The sequence below is a fragment of the Electrona antarctica genome (genome assembly GCF_951216825.1).
Source record: "Electrona antarctica genome assembly, chromosome: 5".
Lineage (NCBI taxonomy): Eukaryota > Metazoa > Chordata > Actinopteri > Myctophiformes > Myctophidae > Electrona > Electrona antarctica.
Genome location: NC_136810.1, coordinates 44,917,462 through 44,937,095, shown reverse-complemented (window position 1 = coordinate 44,937,095; position 19,634 = coordinate 44,917,462). Strand labels below are relative to the sequence as shown.

General features: G+C 42.6%; 3 protein-coding genes across 7 annotated transcripts in view; 1 reads left to right on the top strand and 2 right to left on the bottom strand.

The window, feature by feature from the left end:
• Nucleotides 1-4,415, top strand: part of LOC306924003 (aminopeptidase N-like) — a gene marked incomplete at its 5' end in the record, with an annotated part of 34,494 nt that extends 30,079 nt beyond the window's left edge. Inside the window, 4 exons of the mRNA XM_079502346.1 lie at nt 605-742; nt 2,810-2,879; nt 3,476-4,012; nt 4,355-4,415. Coding sequence (XP_079358472.1) covers nt 605-742; nt 2,810-2,879; nt 3,476-3,619 — 352 coding nt within the window. The 3' untranslated portion in view covers nt 3,620-4,012; nt 4,355-4,415. The remainder of the gene's footprint in view (nt 1-604; nt 743-2,809; nt 2,880-3,475; nt 4,013-4,354) is intronic.
• arpin (actin related protein 2/3 complex inhibitor) lies at nt 4,357-8,825 on the bottom strand. Its single transcript, XM_079500557.1, has 6 exons — nt 8,585-8,825; nt 8,260-8,335; nt 7,117-7,249; nt 6,582-6,788; nt 6,294-6,457; nt 4,357-5,882 (listed from the first exon to the last, which is right to left on the bottom strand). Exons 1-6 carry the CDS (start codon nt 8,674-8,676, stop codon nt 5,874-5,876), a joined length of 681 nt encoding a protein of 226 aa, XP_079356683.1. The 5' UTR covers nt 8,677-8,825; the 3' UTR covers nt 4,357-5,873.
• A 1,796-nt stretch (nt 8,826-10,621) lies between these two features.
• Nucleotides 10,622-19,467, bottom strand: fam169b (family with sequence similarity 169 member B). Of its 5 annotated transcripts, none has more exons than XM_079500897.1 (9): nt 19,377-19,467; nt 19,056-19,204; nt 18,510-18,612; nt 18,097-18,182; nt 16,787-16,949; nt 13,979-14,161; nt 13,626-13,751; nt 12,693-12,772; nt 10,622-12,060 (listed from the first exon to the last, which is right to left on the bottom strand). In XM_079500897.1, the coding sequence occupies exons 2-9, from the start codon at nt 19,191-19,193 to the stop codon at nt 11,965-11,967; spliced, it is 975 nt and encodes a 324-aa protein (XP_079357023.1). In that variant the 5' UTR covers nt 19,194-19,204; nt 19,377-19,467; the 3' UTR covers nt 10,622-11,964. The 5 variants fall into 5 exon arrangements, with proteins under 5 accessions (XP_079357023.1, XP_079357024.1, XP_079357025.1 ...); XM_079500898.1 differs by having other exon boundaries at nt 19,383-19,397; XM_079500899.1 differs by lacking the exon at nt 19,377-19,467 and adding an exon at nt 19,273-19,373 and having other exon boundaries at nt 19,056-19,197.
• Nucleotides 19,468-19,634: the final 167 nt, after the last annotated feature.

The following is a 19,634-nucleotide window of genomic DNA, read 5'->3' as shown; positions in this document are numbered from 1 at the left end:
TGTGTGTGTGTGGGGGGGGGGGGGGGGTCTGCCCCTTTTCCTTCTCCCTTGTGGGTTCCAGAACAAGGTGTATTTTGTGATACTAGATGCAGGCTTGCGAAGGGTGTGGCCAATCTATCGCCAGCGTCTTCTTCCACAGGGTGTTGGCTTGTTCGCTGCCACAGTTCCAGGTTGCTGATTGTGTTAGGCCAGCGGATTCGGCGGAGAATATGCCCCCAAAAAATAGGCAAATAACTTCATATAACCACAAAAATGGAGGAAAATAGGCCAAAAAAGAGGCAAAGCTTATATGCGGTAATTTGCCACTTTTGCTGAAATGACGCCACTGCACTAACCTTTAGTCCCAATCACATCAGTCCTAGCTGTGACTCTGACCGGGGACAGGCGTAACTAAAACATTACATCTAATCAAATTGGTGTTCATGGATCCCTGTTGTAGGTCATGTGATCGACACTGGAATTATGTCAATATTAGTGGACGGTACTGTTTAGCGTTCACCTATGTAAACAACCAGCCCTGCAGACTCCTCCATGATAACATGATAGACACCCTGACTCAACTAGAGAATATTAAATCCACAGCCTTGCCTTCCTTATCTTACAGATTCCTGGAGTACTCTTTGGACACCGAGATGATACGGAAGCTGGCTATACACGACATCGTCATGAGTGTAGCGAAGAATGAGGCAGGACTAGCCCTGGCCTGGAACTTTATCAGAGCTCGCTACTCTGAGATGCCCGAGTAGGTTGCAGTGTTGATTTCATCGACTAAAACTATGACGAAAGAAAGGAAGAATAAATCACTGACCGGAAATAAGTTAAAATAAGCCATGATGACTAAAACTATGTGTGGTTGCGCTCAGGTGTTGCGCTCTGAAAATAGCAGATCTACAAGCTCACAACGCATTACGCTGAGACACGTTGTGAGCTTGTAGATCTGCTTCTTTTCAGTAGCCAAATAGAAATGGGATTTTGATTATGTTACGGCGTTCAACGCCAAAAACAGTATGAAATCGTAAATCGCCAAGGGAAATTCCATAATCGTGACAGAACGCCTTTGCACAGAACGCCTTGAGACCCACAAACCAATAGTCCCAACTGTGCAGTTGATTCATGGCAGTGCATTTTTAGGCTATCTCTCCTGCCACTTCTGGTTCAAAGAGGTAACATTTATTTAGGCTTGAAGACATGTATTATTGTTGCAGTAGTGCTTTCTCTATCTTGTGAATGGTGTTTGTTGAGGTTTTCAGTCAGTTAGTTAGGCTGTTTATATTGGTCTTTGTGTTGCAATGTGTGTGGGGGAACTCCTCAGACAGAGGCTCATATATCATCAGGTCGGTCCAGTAGTAGTCTCTCGAGACAGACTGTTGGCTCCATACTCTATGGTTGGCTCGCACAACTTTCAAATACCTCCGCCGTGCATCAGAAGTGCCGAAGCGGTTCAGCCAATATCCACCTATTTCTCCCACTTCCGTTTTGTCTTTGCAGTCCTATAAATTCACCCTACTATTAGATCAAATTAGGCAAAGCATATCTAGGTTGCTGCTTAGCAGAAATGGAAATTAATTATGTTTTTTTCTATATATTTTCTTGAATGGAAATAATGAAAGATGACAACCTTTGACTCAGTCTGGGCCCTATCCTGTGCCACCCTTATCCCTAAACTTATTTGTCTCTTTTTTTTTTTTTTACTATTTAAAAACAAAAATTAAATAGTTAAACTAGCCAATCTACATCGACACGTGAGGTTGTTCAGCTATTTAAACTATTTTAAAATGGTAAATAGGTTGTGGTGGCGCAAGATAATAGCTGTCTATATAGCATTGGAAGATTGTGGAATAATTGTCTGGGAGACTAGTTCAGACTAGTTTCATTAGACAGCCAAAACAATATTCAATATTTATTGCAGCTAGAAAACCTTGTATGCCCTGCATTACTGTAGCCGTTGCTGGGGGAAACATGTGATACAACTATATCAAGGGAAAGTGTGAAGGAAATGCACATGTGAAAAATGGACAGGACTTACAGGAAAAGCCTCCAAGGTAATTCAGTTGAGTCATGAAACAGCAGAAACCTAATCAGATGACTTGAATTAGCTACTGGCAGCCATAAAATAACAGTATAATCAAGTGGCTGGTCAGAAACCTAGACACTAGCCTCATCAGGTCCAAAGGTCCACTCATCCAATCTGTGCTTATCACTTGTTATTGAAAAGGAAAAGAAAATCACCCCCATTGCATTATCACCAGGGAGTTGAAAAACAGTGTCCCGTTCTGAGCTTTGAATTATTATACTGTTCTACGCAGCAACATTTTATTGCTATTTTGCCAAATCTTTTTTCATTTTAGGTGTGGTTACAGTAAGATAAGTTGACAAGCCCCATCATGGCTGCCAATAGAGATCTATGTCTGTGACAGCCCTTTTATTTTGCAATTTATTTGTATTCCCTAGGAATATTTGATCCCATCATAATTACCTTTTACATGTCATGATTTATGCTGTTCTATGACTTATGACATAAAGGACATCTGTTGTCATGCACTCATACACATACAGTACAAAATACACTATGATCATAATTCTTATGTTTGAAAGATGTACAAATACTCCAATTCCAGTAATATGAAGTCATTATTAATTAATCACATGGTCATGAGCAGAAAACATTGTGTAATGAAAACATTATGCAGCACCGTTGTTTTGTTATTTTAGCTCACTTAGAATTAATTCATACAAATCGAATTATCTGGATTTGTGAGTGAAATACTCAAATGATTAAATTGTCCTTGCTTTTGTCCCACTCTCATAGAAACGTGTGCCTTCACTGCCTGGTTGCCGAAGTTTCATCAAGTTTTTCAACAGAATTTGAACTTTATGAGGTATTTGACTGATATCATGAACTTGCACCGACATCAAATTAAGCTATCAAAGTCCTTTCTATCTCACACGCTCCTTGGGTCATGTGAGAGAGAAAGAGGCAAGGAAACATGAATGAACATTAGCTCAGCCTTCCATTACTTTTGTACTGGATGTCACTGTTATTATTAATTTGTTTAAAACCAGGAAAGCACCTGTTATTTTAGATTTCTTTGGCTATTCAAAAATATCAGACATACAAGCTCATAAAGCGTCACTTTGTGCCATGGTACAAGCTTGTCGAAAGTAATTTATTTTGAGATGGGGTCCACAGCCAAATACATATAATTTTGGGGGTCCTTGACATGAAAGAGTTTGATAGGTTTTTCAGAAAACTGCTGACCCAAAAGAAAAATTAGACGTTTGCTCAGGAGTCCCGGGACCCAAACTAGTGAAAATAGATCGGCTATTGAATTTGTTTTAAATTAATGATTTATTTTTTTCAATTTTTGGAATCCTTTTAAATAAGATTATATTAAAAACAAAATGTAGGGACCCACACATGGGACCCAGTGTTTGGGTCCCTACATTAAACGGTGTTGTGTACGTGTCTCCACAGGTGAAGCAGTTCCAGACGGAAGCCAACATCACAGACGGCAGGTACATGGAAGTCGCCCTAGAGCTTGTAGAAGCCAACATAGCGTGGGTCAAGGAGAACAAGCAGACAGTCCTGGAATGGTTCCAAAAGGAATCCGCCTCGTAGAAGGAGCACCTTTCTGGAAGTGACTTTGGCCACATATTAAATCTCAGGAGAATCAACGCTACGAAATCAAAAGGAACTGATGTAGCAAATATGAATCGCTTTAAACAGATTTTTTGCATTATACAAGTAGACAATAATATCATGGGCACACAAATATCATAGACATAAATATCATACAATATTCCTGGACCTGGTTCTAACCTGTGTGCAACTGTTTTGTAATTATTATTTTAAGATCATGTGAGGGACAATGTGAATGCAATAGAAAAATACTTGTTTTTTTATGATACTCCATAGTGTCATGAAAGAATCTGGCATTCCAGAGACAACTGTTTTCTACATCAAAACTACCAACTCAGCAGTACACTTTGTTGCAACCAATAGAGCGTCGCAGTCCCGCCCCCTTTCATGACGATGCCAGCCAGGCCCAGGAAATAGTTCCCAATGCATTTTTCCCATAGACATTTCAAAACGTTTATTTACATGACAACAAACACAATATTTTGGACCAAACAAATAATTACAAAGAAGAAAAACAACAATAAAAAGCGTTTTCTTCTTCTTTCTAATTATTTGTTCAGCCCGAAAAATTTTGTTTGTTGTCATGATTTGTCACGACCAGAGTTGGCTTTGTCCGCGGCGTAAACGTCTTTAAATAAATACTTTCCGCCCCCCTCGGCTCTCTCGAGGGGGCGGGACTGCGACGCTCTATACAGGATCATAGCAAAAATCCAGCTCCATTGTATAATAGCACATTAGTACAAAGTATATTATTTTTTTAACTATAAATCAAGCAATATATATATATATTATATATTTAATGAAACTAGCCACAGTAACTTGGATATCTGCTTTATTGGCAATTTGCGAATAGCAAAAAAAAACTACCCAGCTGCTGGACTAGAATTTGACAGTTAACTATTATGCTGCTTAAAGTCATAGTCAATTACCAAAGGACAGAAGGACAATAAAACAATCATATATTAATATATAGTATATTGTTGTATATGATAATAAAGATTCAATGTTTGTAATAAAACATTTGTTAAATGTGTTATTTATATGAAAATCTACATGACTTTCCTACACAAATACCCTTTAAGTGTCAATAGCCTTCAGTATACAGTATGTGCAACCTGTAGTAAGGATTGTTCATACATTAGAATACTCTCAAGAGTGTTGAAAAAGCAAATCATTATTGACACGTGCTCACAAGCTGCAACAATGGCAAAGATATAAAAAACAATTTTGTCAGCTCAATTTTAAGCAAACAAAGCTTCTCTAATAGTTATAAAGGTCTTGTCTTTGTCTCTGACGAACACAGCCGTGCCGTGGCATCTTTTCTCACTGACTAGCCTGGAATATCTATTGTTACAAGTTAGTTATTTATCGTCTCCCTGGTACACAACAACTAGGAGACACACAGACAGATGGGATGCTTGTTTACAAACATTACTGGGTGGGCGTGTGCACGCTCAGGGTGGGCGTGTGCACGCTCAGGGGCCAAAACAGTCTCGATTAGAGACTGACACAGGAGTGGATTTCCACTCCCGTCCCATCCCACTCCCAGAAATCCCATCTGGTCCCAATCCCGGACCAGAGTTAAAAAGAAAAAAAAACACCCCGTCCCACTCCTGGTAGAAAGACTTGTCTGATCCCATCCCACTCCCACTCAAAATTACTCGCACTCCCATCCCGCTCTCGTTTGTTTTGTTTTTACGTTAGTCATTAGGAAAGGAAATGGATTTTGTGATCTTTTTCGATTACTGTGTTTCATGCGGCTTTAATTCCAACGATATGGCAGCAGGAATAGTTCATCTGTGGTAATGAGGCTAATTGATGTCATTCCCGCTCCTGCCCACTCCCGTTAACCTTTCATTCCCGTCCCTGGCGTCCCAATCCCGAGATTAATACAAATTTGTATTCCATCCCGCGGGAATCCCGAAAAAATGTCATCCTCTAGTCTCAATCTAGATTCTGAATTTGATTGATGTTCTAGAAAGAGTGCGTAAGTACTGCCCCCCAGTGGCACATAATTAGATGAAGACCAGGTTATCAAGCATACGGATCAAATCCAAGAAAGATAGATGAAAGCACACGAGGCTTCAGTCCCATATAGAAGAGTAGGGAACAAATCCCATAGACAAAGACGCTGGCCAGTTCTGGAGTGAAGGTATGTGGGTCCATCACCGAAGACGGACAGGGCCAAACCTTCCGGATGTTTGGTGGACAGCTGCAGCCGCGTAATACGTTCTCAATCATCCTGGAAGACACAGTAACAAAACTACTAAACATACTGTACTAATCAACAACGTCTTCTTATTTACCCCCACCCAAGTAAGGATATAATCAATCCCATATCACAAGCAAACATCGATGACATTGTATCTATACAAATACTTTATCATTACTGTAGAGAAATATTTATTTATTTTTATAGAGGTTATGCGCGTGACATCATCATACCCAGAAGTTATGCGGGAATGTCTGAGTGGCAAAAAACTACTTTCTGGCCTTGACAGTCCATACATCCCAACAGAAAAATCCTATCTGATTGCATTAAACAACGTTAACTCACTTTACCACTCGATTTGCCACTCACTTTATGCATGCGCATACCCTCTATAAAATCTGATGTAGACACATCTTATCTTTGAGTTAGAGTGGTCGTTACCCATTCATCCTCCTCTGCCCCCTCGCCTTGCTCTCCAGGTTTCTGCATGTTGCCTGCCTCTCCTTTGTTGGCCATAATCTTGTCTGTCCACGATGCTCCAGCCTTCTCATCTCCAGCAAAATTACACTTGGTCACTGTTCCCCCATCCACTTTCGCCAAGGAGACTGGAAGCGGAGAACACAGCCATTTGTGAGCATGATTATACATTATTTTATATTCTGAACATAAAAAAACACAACATAAAACATAACATAAAAAAAGGACAGCCGACAGCAACCAAAATCTCACAGATGAAAGGGCCATTTCCTCTGGTTTTCAGACGGACATCTTGTCCGGTCTCCAACTCTGTCTTGTCCATCTCTGCCTCAGGGTACCAGAATGCCATGGCACCGCTCGGCCGGTGTTTGTCCGTTATCTCCACTAGCTCCGTCTTGTTCACCATCGCCGACAGCTGCTCCTCTGTAAGGTGGTCCGAATCCCCTTTAGCCTCCACCTCTGTATGACGCAGAATAAGACGAACACAAATAATACACACATTTAGTTCCTCACAAGCATAGTGAGGACTCTAATGCAAGGTTTATGTTAGGGCAAAGTTTAGATATTTACTGGTGGTACAGTTATGGTTAGTTACAATTAGATTCCATATCTACATGAGGCAGGTCTACATGAGTTTTGCAATAAGATGCCTGCAGAGACAGTAGTACAGGTCAGATCTGCCATGACAAATACGCCTACAATGCCGGATAAACACGTCAAACTGTGTGAACACTTAAACGTAGTTAATATAGGGTGTCAGCCCGCCCTGAAGGTCACAGTAACTCACTGAAGGAGGACATGAGGTAGCCAGTGTTAACCTTCTTGGTGTCACTGAAATTTGGTTCAATCTCCTTTCCACTGGCATCGAATTTCCGCCGATGGATCCGCCTAGGTTTGATGTACAGCACATAGAAGCGCACCTGCTGGCAGCAACAGCAAAACAATAACATGTAATAAAAGCCTGGGTACCAAGGCTAGGTTTGCTGGTAACATCGCAGTATTGATTGGTTGAATATAACAGTTTGCAAAGACAATCACAGGAAAGTACAGTTCAATAATAGATATGCTAATAGGATTAAAGCACCCAATAAAGCACTATTCTGGTTCCAATGGGGTCCTTTGTACTCAATTCATCAGACATATACAATACTATGCAAATGTACCAGTTTTTAGTGGGTTCCACTTGCATTTCTTATTGGTTAGTGGGCGGCACCTCATTGATTGACACAGGTGTCCATGTTAGAGCAGTGCCAGTCTAAATGAGACGATATGCCCATGAATATTGGTTCTAAACATGCTAAATGTACCTATATGAGTAGTGGTTATTGAGACATACCGAACACTATATTGATTATAACAAACTGCTGCTTGTTGGAATGTATGATCATTAATTGCCTGTATATATATATCACTATGTATATTTATATCTATACCTTTATCATTAATTGCCTGTATATATATATCACTATGTATATTTATATCTATACCTTTATTGAGAGCATCACGTGATCATGTGATCTGTGTATATAAGGAAGTGAAAATAAACACACTGCTCTCGGCCATGGACTAAAGAGCAAAGGCATATCTGTTCTCTGTGTCAATTTGTTCATCCTCTTTTAGAATGTATTCCGGCTAGCTCAGGACTGCTGTTGATTTGACGCCATATGCGCTAGCTTGATTTAACACTGCTAATTCTATTGTAGACGTATAATGACGTATTGCTGACTGAGGCTTGGGTGTGTTACACGAAAAGAAGTGACTGACCAGAGACTTGCCCCAACGGGCACCGCTCTATTTATTATGAACGACTAGAAATCTTTGACTTTAGGCAAAAACTATTTATCTTGAATGAAACTTTTGGATTTGATGCGTTTGATAACAAAACAAAAAAACACGAATGAGCTAAAGCACTGCAGTAGGCTAACGTTACCTTCTGATTGCCGACATCGTTAACAGTATGTCTGGAAACATCCATCAGTTTTCCTTCTAGAAGAACGCCTGGTCCACTAGCAGGAGGAAAACAAATACTTAGTTTATTATCAGTTTGCAAATGTAGTACGATTAGCTTAAAAGCACAAAAAGCACAAAAAGCCCTATATGGGATTGTTTCCAGTCCTATATGTGGTCAATTCACCAAGAGCATCACATGTCATGACATGAATGATGTCAACAACAGCAGTAGTAAGATTTGTCAACTGATTTACAAGTAAACAGTAGGACAAACACTGGAAACTATACACGGTTTGCCACTCTACCTTTCATATGCGGAGGGAGACCAAACACCGTTTATTTTCTCATTGTGTACTGGCTTGTTTTGTAACGACGTGTTATTATAAATTCGGCTCATTTTGCAATTTTTTGGGTGTCTTTTTTTTTTAATCAAGCCAAAGCAGAAGTCCACGAACGACTTCCTGGTTCCTGAAAACGAGAAAACTACACGTTCAGAGAGTGCGCTTAATTTGTCTAACGTGACGGCTGCTTCGTAACCACGCAGTGGTTCCATGGGGACCCGATCAAAATTTGTTTATCCCTCAGATATTTGTAAATAGCAGACCAACAACCTCACGGGTGTGAAACGTGTAAAAAATAAATAAAAAAATGTATATATGTGTGTGTGTGTGTGTGTGGGGGGGGGGGTTATGCCTTTTTTGACAGGTAGACAGTAGTGTGACTGGAAATGGAGAGAGATGGGGAGGTGACACGCAGCAAAAGTCGTGGACTTGAACCTGCTGCTACGCCGCCAGGCCATAGGCGCCCAGACCGCTAGGCTGGCCCAGCTGGGTATTCCTTTTTTTTTTTTTTTTACATTTTAACAAAACAAATTTTGTACCGTGCATGGCTGGCAGCCTGGCACTGAATATTTTCAGATGGTGGTCCATGGCTACATGTATTAATTTGAGGGTCCTTGTCATGAACCTTGTTTCAGAAACACTTAAACATGATCATGTCCCGCCAAATGTATGGTTCTAAAATCTTTTCATGTCAAGTCGCCCCAAATTTGTATTTGACCCCCGGCCCCATATGGAATTTATTGTGTCATAAGATACGATTTGTCAAGATGACATTTTTCAAAAATAGACCTCACTTGTTGAACCAAAAAATAAAATAGGGATTAAAGGCCTTTTCTTTTTTTTTCTAATTTTTTATCCCACGATTTTGTAACCCATTTTTCACCCCTGTGTCAATTATCTAATGTGATCCTGGGCTCTACACACCCTCCGCCAACCTAGTTCCCATATATGGGGGACATGGGGAGAGCAACGGACTTGAACTCATGCTTCCTTCATGCCTGAGTGTCCAAGTTGCTCCTTTACACCTGACAGGGGGGAGTTTCCCTGGTTGGACGTAGCGCGTGGAAGGAACACGTTATTCCAACCAGTTCCTTTCCCCTCCATCAGGAGCCCCGGCTGGCCAGGGGGAGGCGGTTTAGAGACCAGGATTACTGCATGTTTTTTGTGAGGGTACCTACCCTAGGGGACACGGGGAGAACATGCAAACTCCACACAGAAAGGCCCTTTCGCCAACCCCACCTCGGGTATGGGCACTGATGACGCGGAGGAGGAAACACGCCGCCAGCACCCACAGCGTCCCGAGCGGGAATCGAACCCAGGACCTTCTAGCTGTGAGGCGACAGCACTACCAACTGTGCCACCGTGCCCCCTAAAGGCCTTTTCATACTCAAGTTTTAGGTGATAATTAAAGGTTGGTGGTTAGTAAAAACAGGTGTGTTCGGGTGAGTGCTGAAGGCTCATACATAGTCTGGATTTTCGGTGGTTAGGTGACCGCCGAACTACAACATGACGTCACGAGCCGCGGTGAAGAGCAAACCACCGCCACCGCTCCAGCCCTTCTCTCTGTTTTTACTCACCACCGCTCAACGTTATTCCAGCTCCGGTGGTCAGCTCACCACCGAAAATCCAGACTATGAATAGGCCTTAACTCACTTATCACTGTGGCGTGACAACATGTTGTAGTTTTACCAAACACTGTGGTGATCGGTCACCTAATCACCTAAACTATGTATGAATAGGCTTTAAGTGTTTAAAATGTTCTGGGGAACCCCCTAGAATCCCTGGGGGGTCCCCAGACTTTAGGAACCAGTGCACTAAGGTTAACCACAATAGCTATTGTGTATTGGTTTGTTAATTTAACTAAAACACGTTTATCTGTAACTTTTGCCCTTTGTTACTGATATTGGCATCATATTCATCAGAATCAGAATCAGAATAATCTTTATTGTCACACTCACAGTTTTACAGTAAAAAAAGTGTGTGAAATTCATTTTTGTGCATAGTTCCCATCGTGTTACTTTTCCAAGAAAACAAAGGAAGAAGAGAGGGGGAGTCAGGAGATCAAGGCAAGAAAGACATTTTAGAAGCAAGCGCGCGCACGCACACACACACACACACACACACACACACACACACACACACACACACACACACACACACACACACACACACACACACACACACACACACACACACACACACACACACACACACACACACACACACACACACACACACACACACACACACACACACACATTGTGCAAATTATTAATATAAAATGTTGTTGGACATGACGACCCCTCTGTGGACCCAGTCAGACATAAGGTCTATTCATACTCCAGTTTGAGAAGATAGCTGATCACTGCGGTGTAGTTTTCTAAACGTTAGAAAACGACCTCCCCTGGACAGCCGGGGTCCCTGATGGAGGGGAAAGTAACTGGTTGGAATAACGTGTTCCTTCCACAATCCACACGCTTCCATCCGGCCGGGGAAACTCCCCCGTCAGGTGAAAAGAAGCAGCTTGGACTCCTCATGCATAGAAGGAAGCATGAGGTCAGTCCGCTGCCCTCCCCAGGTTGGCAGAGGAAGTGTAGCACCCAGGATTATTGACACTGGGTGAAAAAAATGTAATAATAAAATTAAAAAAATAAAATAAAAACTACAACATTACGTCACTCGTATGGACCCTGACACATCTCTCTATTTTTACTGTCCGACAAGTCCTTTCACTCTGGGGCTATCACCTCGTTCACTGATTGGTCTTCTAGATTCTAGAAGTTGGGTGGGAGGTCCCCTTGGTTTTGCAGGCACGGGGGTTTCATATCTAAACTAGAGGGGTCGATCAATAATGCTTAAGGACATCACCGCGAGTATGATGGCCTCACCGTTTTAGGTGATAATCACCTCAAACTGGAGTATGTATGCCCTATACTCTTTACTTTCACCTTTCAGACATACTCTCCCACTTTCAATCAGCTCAAGTGGTTCTTGACAGCACAAGCCTCTATGTTCTACTTCAATGTCATTCTAAGTCGTTTGACACATCTGAGCAACTCCTCCCTCTCTCGTCTCTGTTTGAGAGATCGTAGCGATTCTTCGGACCCTGGCGTAGTGAGGTTTGAATAGCCTGCAGTCGTCATGGGTTCGGCAGAGCCCGATGACTCCGATTCTAGACGTCCACAGGAGGTTCGGACAGCTGGTGTTTCTTTTGGAGGGCCTCGTAATCTTGGAGAACAGAGTTCTACTGTATGTTCTGGGATTCAACATGGGTAGCTGAGATACATCCTGTTGTAGGAGGCTTTGCACTCGGGGCACTTCCGACCTGGCTTGGGTCCCAAAGCTTAATGTGCGAGTCTATTGGCAGGAGTCTTTTGCGTGCTGTAAAAGTCACCAGCGTCCTCAGATGAGACGGCTTCCTGTCTAGCATCTTGAGATTTCTTTGAGAGAGAAAAACAACAATTGTAATTACGACATTGCATCACTGTGTCTACTTAGTTTCCTACATAAGCCTGTATTCTAATCACTGTGCGAGTAATGTTATTATTACAGATGTTCAGATTTTACAAGTTTAGTGTCCATGTACACCGTAGCATGAAACGCATGGCTGCTTGGGTTTGGCATGCATTCACCCTCTGGGACTCTTTAATCCATTGAGACCTGGAACGCATCCATGTCACGTTAGCGTTTAACCACATTAACCATTAACCCATTTTGGGCGGGAACCCCTTTTGGTGTTTTAAACATTGTTATAATTTAGCTATTGAAAAATAGCAGATCTACAAGTTCATAGCGCGCCACCGAGTGGCGCGCTATGAACTTGTAGGTCTGCTATTTTTGAAAAATCGTTAAAATGTGCCTCAAATCTTTCCGAAAATATTCATGATTTAGAAAACTTTTTTTTTTTAATTTCGACGTCAGGCCTGAATGGGTTAACGTAATTGAATGCAATTAGGAATGGTTTTGGCGTTAGATTCTAGATGTCATGTCATGGCATGTCAGGTCACAGTACAGCCTGCTAGTTGGGGCTGCTGTTCACTTCACAAATAATAAAGATGTCTACAGTCTGTACCTTGTTGTGACACTGGGTATTATGTCCTTCATTCTTCATGGAGTCCCCTGGCAACATGGGATTATTCTTTTCATCCACACCTGGACAGACGGGTCAATCAATGTAAAGCCATTTTTGTAACTTTCCAAAATCGACAAATTACAATGTGTAAATGTCCACTTTCTGCAGTGATTGGTCAGGTGTGCTTAGGAAAAATGGGCAGGTATTCAAGTCGTCTGCAAACTCTCTCCTGCTCATTGATTCTTTTAAATGTTAAAGCAAATATAGTCGGGCGGAAATGAGCTTGGCCTCAGGGAGGAAAAAGTTGATTTTAATGTACGACCAGCTATGGTTCAAGACTACCAGGCAATGACGGCTGTAGCTTAGTGGTTAGAGAGGGTAATCAGAACTCAGAGGTTAACCTCCCATGGTCCACCCAATAAATGCGTCCAGCAAGACACTTAACCCCCAACAGCTCCTCCCCAAGCGTTCATCATGGCCATATGAGCAGTCATCTGCTGGGTGTGGCTCAAACAGAATGTCCTGTGTGGGATTAACAAAGGTCTACCTCTAGCTGTCCCATATGGTTGGATCAAGCATTGTGCATTGTGAAATCAAGCCATTAATTAAGGACCATGCCGAAGCCTTTAGTCACACAGTCCACAGCTGTTCTTTAGTGAACATTAACAATGAATATAGAATAGACCTACCATGAAGAAGACTATGACATCTTTTTGTTTTTTAAAATTGCTACATTATGTTCTCATTTAGTGTTTTGAGTTGTGTGTTTTTATGTGGAATGCCTTTGCCGCTGACCCTGCAAAAGGAATTTCCGTGCAGGCACAAATAAAATGACCTCAAATTTACCAGTACATGGAAAATCACAAACAACTACTGACAATAAGGACTAGTAGATTTAATCTGAAAATACTCTGTAGCTAAAGCTAGCCTTACTGAATGGGTAGCGGCCTAGCTGGATGCTCAGCCAGATGTTCCGTCGCTGAGCCCAGCCCCCGGGCGCTTCCACTTCGTACAGGCGCTCTCTCAGCTCCTCGTGTTTTTGCAGAAACTTCCTACACACTGGTGGAAACACAGCCAGGAGATATGAACCCATAACCTCTTGAAGGACGAGCAATAGAGCCAGAGCTCTTTTACAAAGGAGGGAGAGGTTTAATACACAAAGTAAATCTCGCAGGACAAAGGTCATAACACCATCCCTCAAATGTATATCGCAGACAAAAGACAAAGACTTTTTTCTACATCCTGAAACCACAGAGAACACCATTTTGCTTTATACCGAGACTAACCTGCGACCATGCTCGGTGACAAGGGAGAGCTGACTCCCAGCACCTCCTCTGTAGGGAAGGAGTAGCAGAAGTCCTCCAGCATCTGTAGTCCCAGACCACTCCTCCTCCGGCTGCTCCTCACCAGCACAGTGTCCAGGACAGGGAGCAGGTAGCTTTGACTGGTGCAGCCGTCACACAAGCTACCTGTAACAGGGCAGAGTCAGACAACATGGGAATTGTACAACGCAAATAGATTTTTGTTTACTTGCCAAATATTTTAATCTGTTAAACCAAAAAGTGTTTAAGGAGCAGTAATATAATAATATGAATTATATTAATAATGCTTTTTTGGTTTCCTAACCAATTGTGCTGTCCCTAACTCCCTTGTGACTTTTGCTCCAGGTAATTGCATAGCCCCAAAATGTACAGAATGCTTGAATCAGGTTTAGCACCATGGGAATTGAAAGAAATGTCACCAGCATCTAAATTAATTCTAAAATCACAACTACCTATTGGGGATAGCAGTAATGTGGTATCGCAGTGGAGAGAGTAAGGAAGTTCAAATTCCTACAGCTGGAGTTCACATCACTGAGTAACTCACTTGGGATGTAAACATTGAACAAGTGGTGAAGAAGGCAGTAAGGCACAACAACGCCTATACTTTCTCAGGCGACTAAAGGGCCACATGGTCCTGCTGGCCTTCTACAAAGCTACCATCCTATCTGGTATGGACTCTACACAGACCTCAACTAGAACTGCACTCTGTCGAGTGCCTACTTGCTTGTTGCACACAAGTGGGCCATAAATTGCCTACTAGTGCGCAAGCAGAGCAAGTACTGTCGACCGCTACAAACTCAGCTTCTCTTTGAAAGAACGATTGAAATATTGAATTATTAGGTTTAGCTATTTGCTACGTAATAGTATTATGAAGTATATCGTAATAAAGATGTGGATTAAAGGACCCAATGCTTTCGATGGTGACGTATATCTCGATCAGTGTCGGGTGGATTACAGGAAATGCCTCTATGTATATGTAATTTGTAAGTTGATTAGTGGTATACTGTGGTTACTTTTGATGCGTATGCACCACTGCCGTATCAGGCACAAGTAGTCATTACGTCATTTGCTGGGACGGTGCATACGCATCGTCGGGCGAAACTAGTACTTGCGCGCTCTGCTTGCGCAAGTAACTACAAAGCAATGAAAAGGGTCGTGTGGAGTGGGCAGCCAAGTACATCAGTGGATGTGAAGTTCCCTGCCCCATCCAAAGACAACGGACGTTGTGTCAGCAAAGCTCACAGAATTATCAAAGACACCAACAGGCACAAGGCAGCCTCTACCCATTCAGCTATGGCCAACCCTCGGTTATACCTAGAATAGCACCGTCAAGCACCTTAAGCACTAGGACAACGGTCAAACTGTTCTCATTCTTGATTATTCCTATTTTGTTTTGTTGATGTGGCAGACCAAGACCGGGGCAGACCAAGGCGCAGTTGGAGGAAACACATCGACTCACTGGCCTTGGAACGTCTGGGGATCCCCCAGGAGGATTATTTGTTGGGGAATAATGCTGACAGACTGGGGACACAGGGGAGGCTTCAGGAGCACCCCCTGCCGCTGACCCTGGTGGTTCCAATCGAGTCCGACTCGAGGTACTTCGACATACTGCACTGCATGTCTTCCCTGCTCTCACTCCCACCTTTCCTGTCTCTCTGTTAGATATATACCATAGCCTATTTGAAATAAATCATAAAATCAAAACAAAAAACAGAGGAGTAGAACAGGCGAGAGGGGGGGGGGGGGTCACCCTGTTGAATGTGTTTTCCGCATGTAGCACACATGCGGAAAACTCATGTTTATGTTTTTTTCTTTTCTGCATAGAGATTTAGAAGGCAGGGAACATACTGCGCTCTTGGCTCGTATGCAAAGACGTCTGAATAGGTTATGGCTGTTATGATATGAGACAGTAAAGACAGAGACATTATGTTTGACTGTAACAGAGGTTCTATGGTTTTGATTTTCCACATCTTGGCCAAGTAAGTGTCTTGTAATCTTAACATGCGACTGTGGGTCCCAATATTCTCTCGCAGCTTTATTCAATACAGATGGACCGCAGCAGTGGTGTAGTCTACCGTTATATACTATATACGTAGTATGCCGTGCCAAAGTAAAAAAAAAAAAAAAAAGAATGTGTATACCGTGACCGTCTGCTAATCATTTCATCCATTGACCACGAGCGTATAGCCTATACAGTATGTGTGCATGTCGTGCAGGGAATAATTATGGTATACCGTCAGAAAGAACCTGGACTACAGCACTGGACAGCAGTTATTGACATATTCTATTCTATTCTAATATTCTGGAATATTCTAGGAATATTTTGGACAGAAAGTAGCTCATAATATGTCTACGGTGGATTTTTATGAAATAAAAGCTTTGCTGTTTGAAAGAGGATAATTCAAGTTTGGCCTTACAGCTGCAATGTTAGTGAGTTTAACGTTGTTTAATACAAGCAGATTGCAGATACAAATTGGATGAATCTTGTGGAGCATGCCACGCCAACATGTCGCTGCTTGTACCTTGACAAACAAACGCTCTTGATTCATTGTCTGCTGTTATCTATATGCAAAGGCAGCCAAGGTGTGCCTTTACTGCCCGAGTTTGACCCTAGATTTGTTTGTATAGTGGTCCGTGTCCTCCATCTCCACTGTGTGTCCCTTTCTCCTCCTCCTCCAGCACATTTACTTCCCCGTTCTCCTCCTCCCCCTTAACTTTCTGTTTGACCGCAGTAAACTTTACCATGCTCAACGCTGGGGTGAGGGTTCTTACCTTTCTGTTTGATGGTATAGAACCCCACAGCCTCTCCGTTACTCCACATCAGTTTAGCATGCTCTCTGCTGGAGTGAGGGCTGAACAGTGCCTCCTCCTCTGGAGGCTTCTCCACCACCTGGCTGAGCAGGAACAGAATCACCCTCTCCACCAAAGACTGCACCTGGGACACGCAGAAATGAAGAGTTTACAAGAAGACACAAGTTCTAGATAGAGTTCTAGACAGTGCTCAGTAAGTAAGTCAAAGTAGCAAATGAGTAAAAGTGGAAAAGAAAAATACAAGTTATAACTAGATAAAGTGCCCCTCGGGACACAGGTCTCCACCAGGCCAGGTCAGGTTGTGGCCTCCTGGTGGCACTATAATAGGCAAATGTGAAAAGGGTGCCATTTCTTCTTATTAGGCCTATGCCTTGGATGGCAATTGGATGATTTCAGGCATTTTGTTCCAAAAATGTGTTTTGCAAAAATCCACCTGGGATATATTCCTCAGCCTAGTAGGAAAGTATGTGAAAGATTTCACATAAATTGCATGCTGCATTCATGATTTGAGGCTTTTTGTGCAAAACGGGCCAATCCTGCAAACTTTGAAAGCCAATGTTAGCCAATTATGATAGAGAGACAGATTGGTTTTGAACACGACTGTAGAGATACTGTGTAACGATTTGCAGGATGTTTGGACAGAATCTGGAGGAGTAATTTAAAGAAAACGTGTTTTACAAACACGGCTGTAGAGATACTGTGTAACGATTTGCAGGATGTTTGGACAGAATCTGGAGGAGTAATATAAAGAAATGTGTTTTATAAAAGTCGGCCTCTTGGTGGTGCTATAACAGGCCGTTCTGGAAAATTTGGGGCAGAGGTTCATCATTGGCATCCAGGGAGTGTGTGCAAAATTTGGCATCGACCAGGTTAGCAGTGCCGGAGATTAGCTGGTGACAGACGGACGCACGCACGCACGCACACACACACGCACACACACACACACGGACATACTCTCTCACCAAGCCTTCGGCCTGGTGGAGACAATTATGTTTTTGAAGGGTGCACTGCATATCTTTGGTCTGACGTCCTAACAGTCCGACAGGCAATAGTCCGACACCCTACCTACCCCAACCTAACCGCACGCAGAAGCCACAGGTGAGTCTTAACCGGCCACATATGTCGGACTATTGGTACGTATGCCCCCCGTTTTCGAATACATAATTACGAGAAGTGTAGAGATGACTGTGGTGTGCTGTGGTGGTGGGTGCACACCAAGACACAAATACATTTGTGCGCTGCACAGTGCACATGCTATACACAACATTTACCAAGACAAGGCCGTTCCTGGATTTGTTGGTTGTTCTCAACACATCATCTACTGACCACCACTTCCCATTTAGACGCAGGGCCACCACTGTAATGAAGGCAGAAACAATATATAAATGGTAAATGGTGCATTTATATAGATTTACATAGATTGTGCATTACATTCATACACCGATGGGCGATGGCGGAGGAAACCATTAAGGCACCAACCTGCACATCGGGAGCAATTAGGGGTTCAGAGTCTTGCTCAAGAACACTTCGACACTAACTCTGGGGGAGCCCGGGATCGAACTGGGAGCCTCGCGGTTGCCATCCGGTCGCTCTACCCGAGCCACTGCCGCCCCATATAGTGAGTTTGTGTGTACTCTGAATGTGCATGTGTGCCGCTGCGTGTCTGCATGCTTGTAGTCCTAACCTTGAGCATGGTCACCAGGGGCCTTTAGTGCTGGGAGTATACAGTCAAGCTGGTTATCTTCAAACAGCAGCAACCTGCTGACATTATGTCCCGTTACCTCCACCTGAAAACAAAAAGCTTTCAGTAGCTCTAACATCTACTACATCCATAGAATCTGAAGGTGCTTCGTTAAGAGTCTAGATAGATGACAGTGGAGAATGAAGCACCATGAAGAGAGCTCAGATGGGTATAGACCCATTTTTGGGACCCGTGTTTGGGCTTGTAAATCTGTTATTTTCAGTCATTTGGGCCCAGAGCTAAAACGTTTGGGAACCTTTAATATATATTTTAATTTCATTTTCCATTGCCATTATTAGACTTTGATTAGTAGATATATATGGATATAGATTGCCTCAAGTTGCGCGCATATTTGGCCCAATTTTCAGCCAGTATGACTCTCACAATATGAACAGTTGACTTTATTTTATAGGCTATTCATTGAATACTAACTATAACCTATAAAATACAGTCAACTGAAGTTGGAGCAATAGGACTATGTTCTGGTACCTTTGAGTGAAATGTTTCAATCCATTTATAGTCATGCTGCGCTACTGATTGTGTTTGCAAAGTAGAAAGATATTGCTCAGAAGTTGAGGTCAGTTCACTGGAATCCAGATATGGCAGGTGGTCTACGGGATACACCATGTTACTTGGGCCTGTGACAGAGAACACCAAGAAGCAAAGTGGCGATCATGAATTCAACGACCAGTTTAAGTTGCTAAACTTACCTGCATGACACTGCAGACCGTACAATAATTCTACACCCAAACCATCGTAGGCTACTCGTTAGGCTTATAATAAATTAATTGCACGCTGTTAATAACTTACTTTAACTGAATAATAGTCCAAGTAAATTTCGTGCCTGTCACTTCACTTCCCTGTTTTGTTTTTTCCATGTGACTCCAGTCCAAGGCGCTATAGGCTGTATTTACTTTTTGACTTCTCTCTCAGCGCCATCTTGTGCCCTGAGAGAGAAACAGCATGATCCAAACGAGGTGTTTACGTTGTAGGCTACTACTATTTGGGTGACCACCGTGACCCCTACCTGGCACAACATATTTTTACTGATGTAGGGTCCTTTCATCT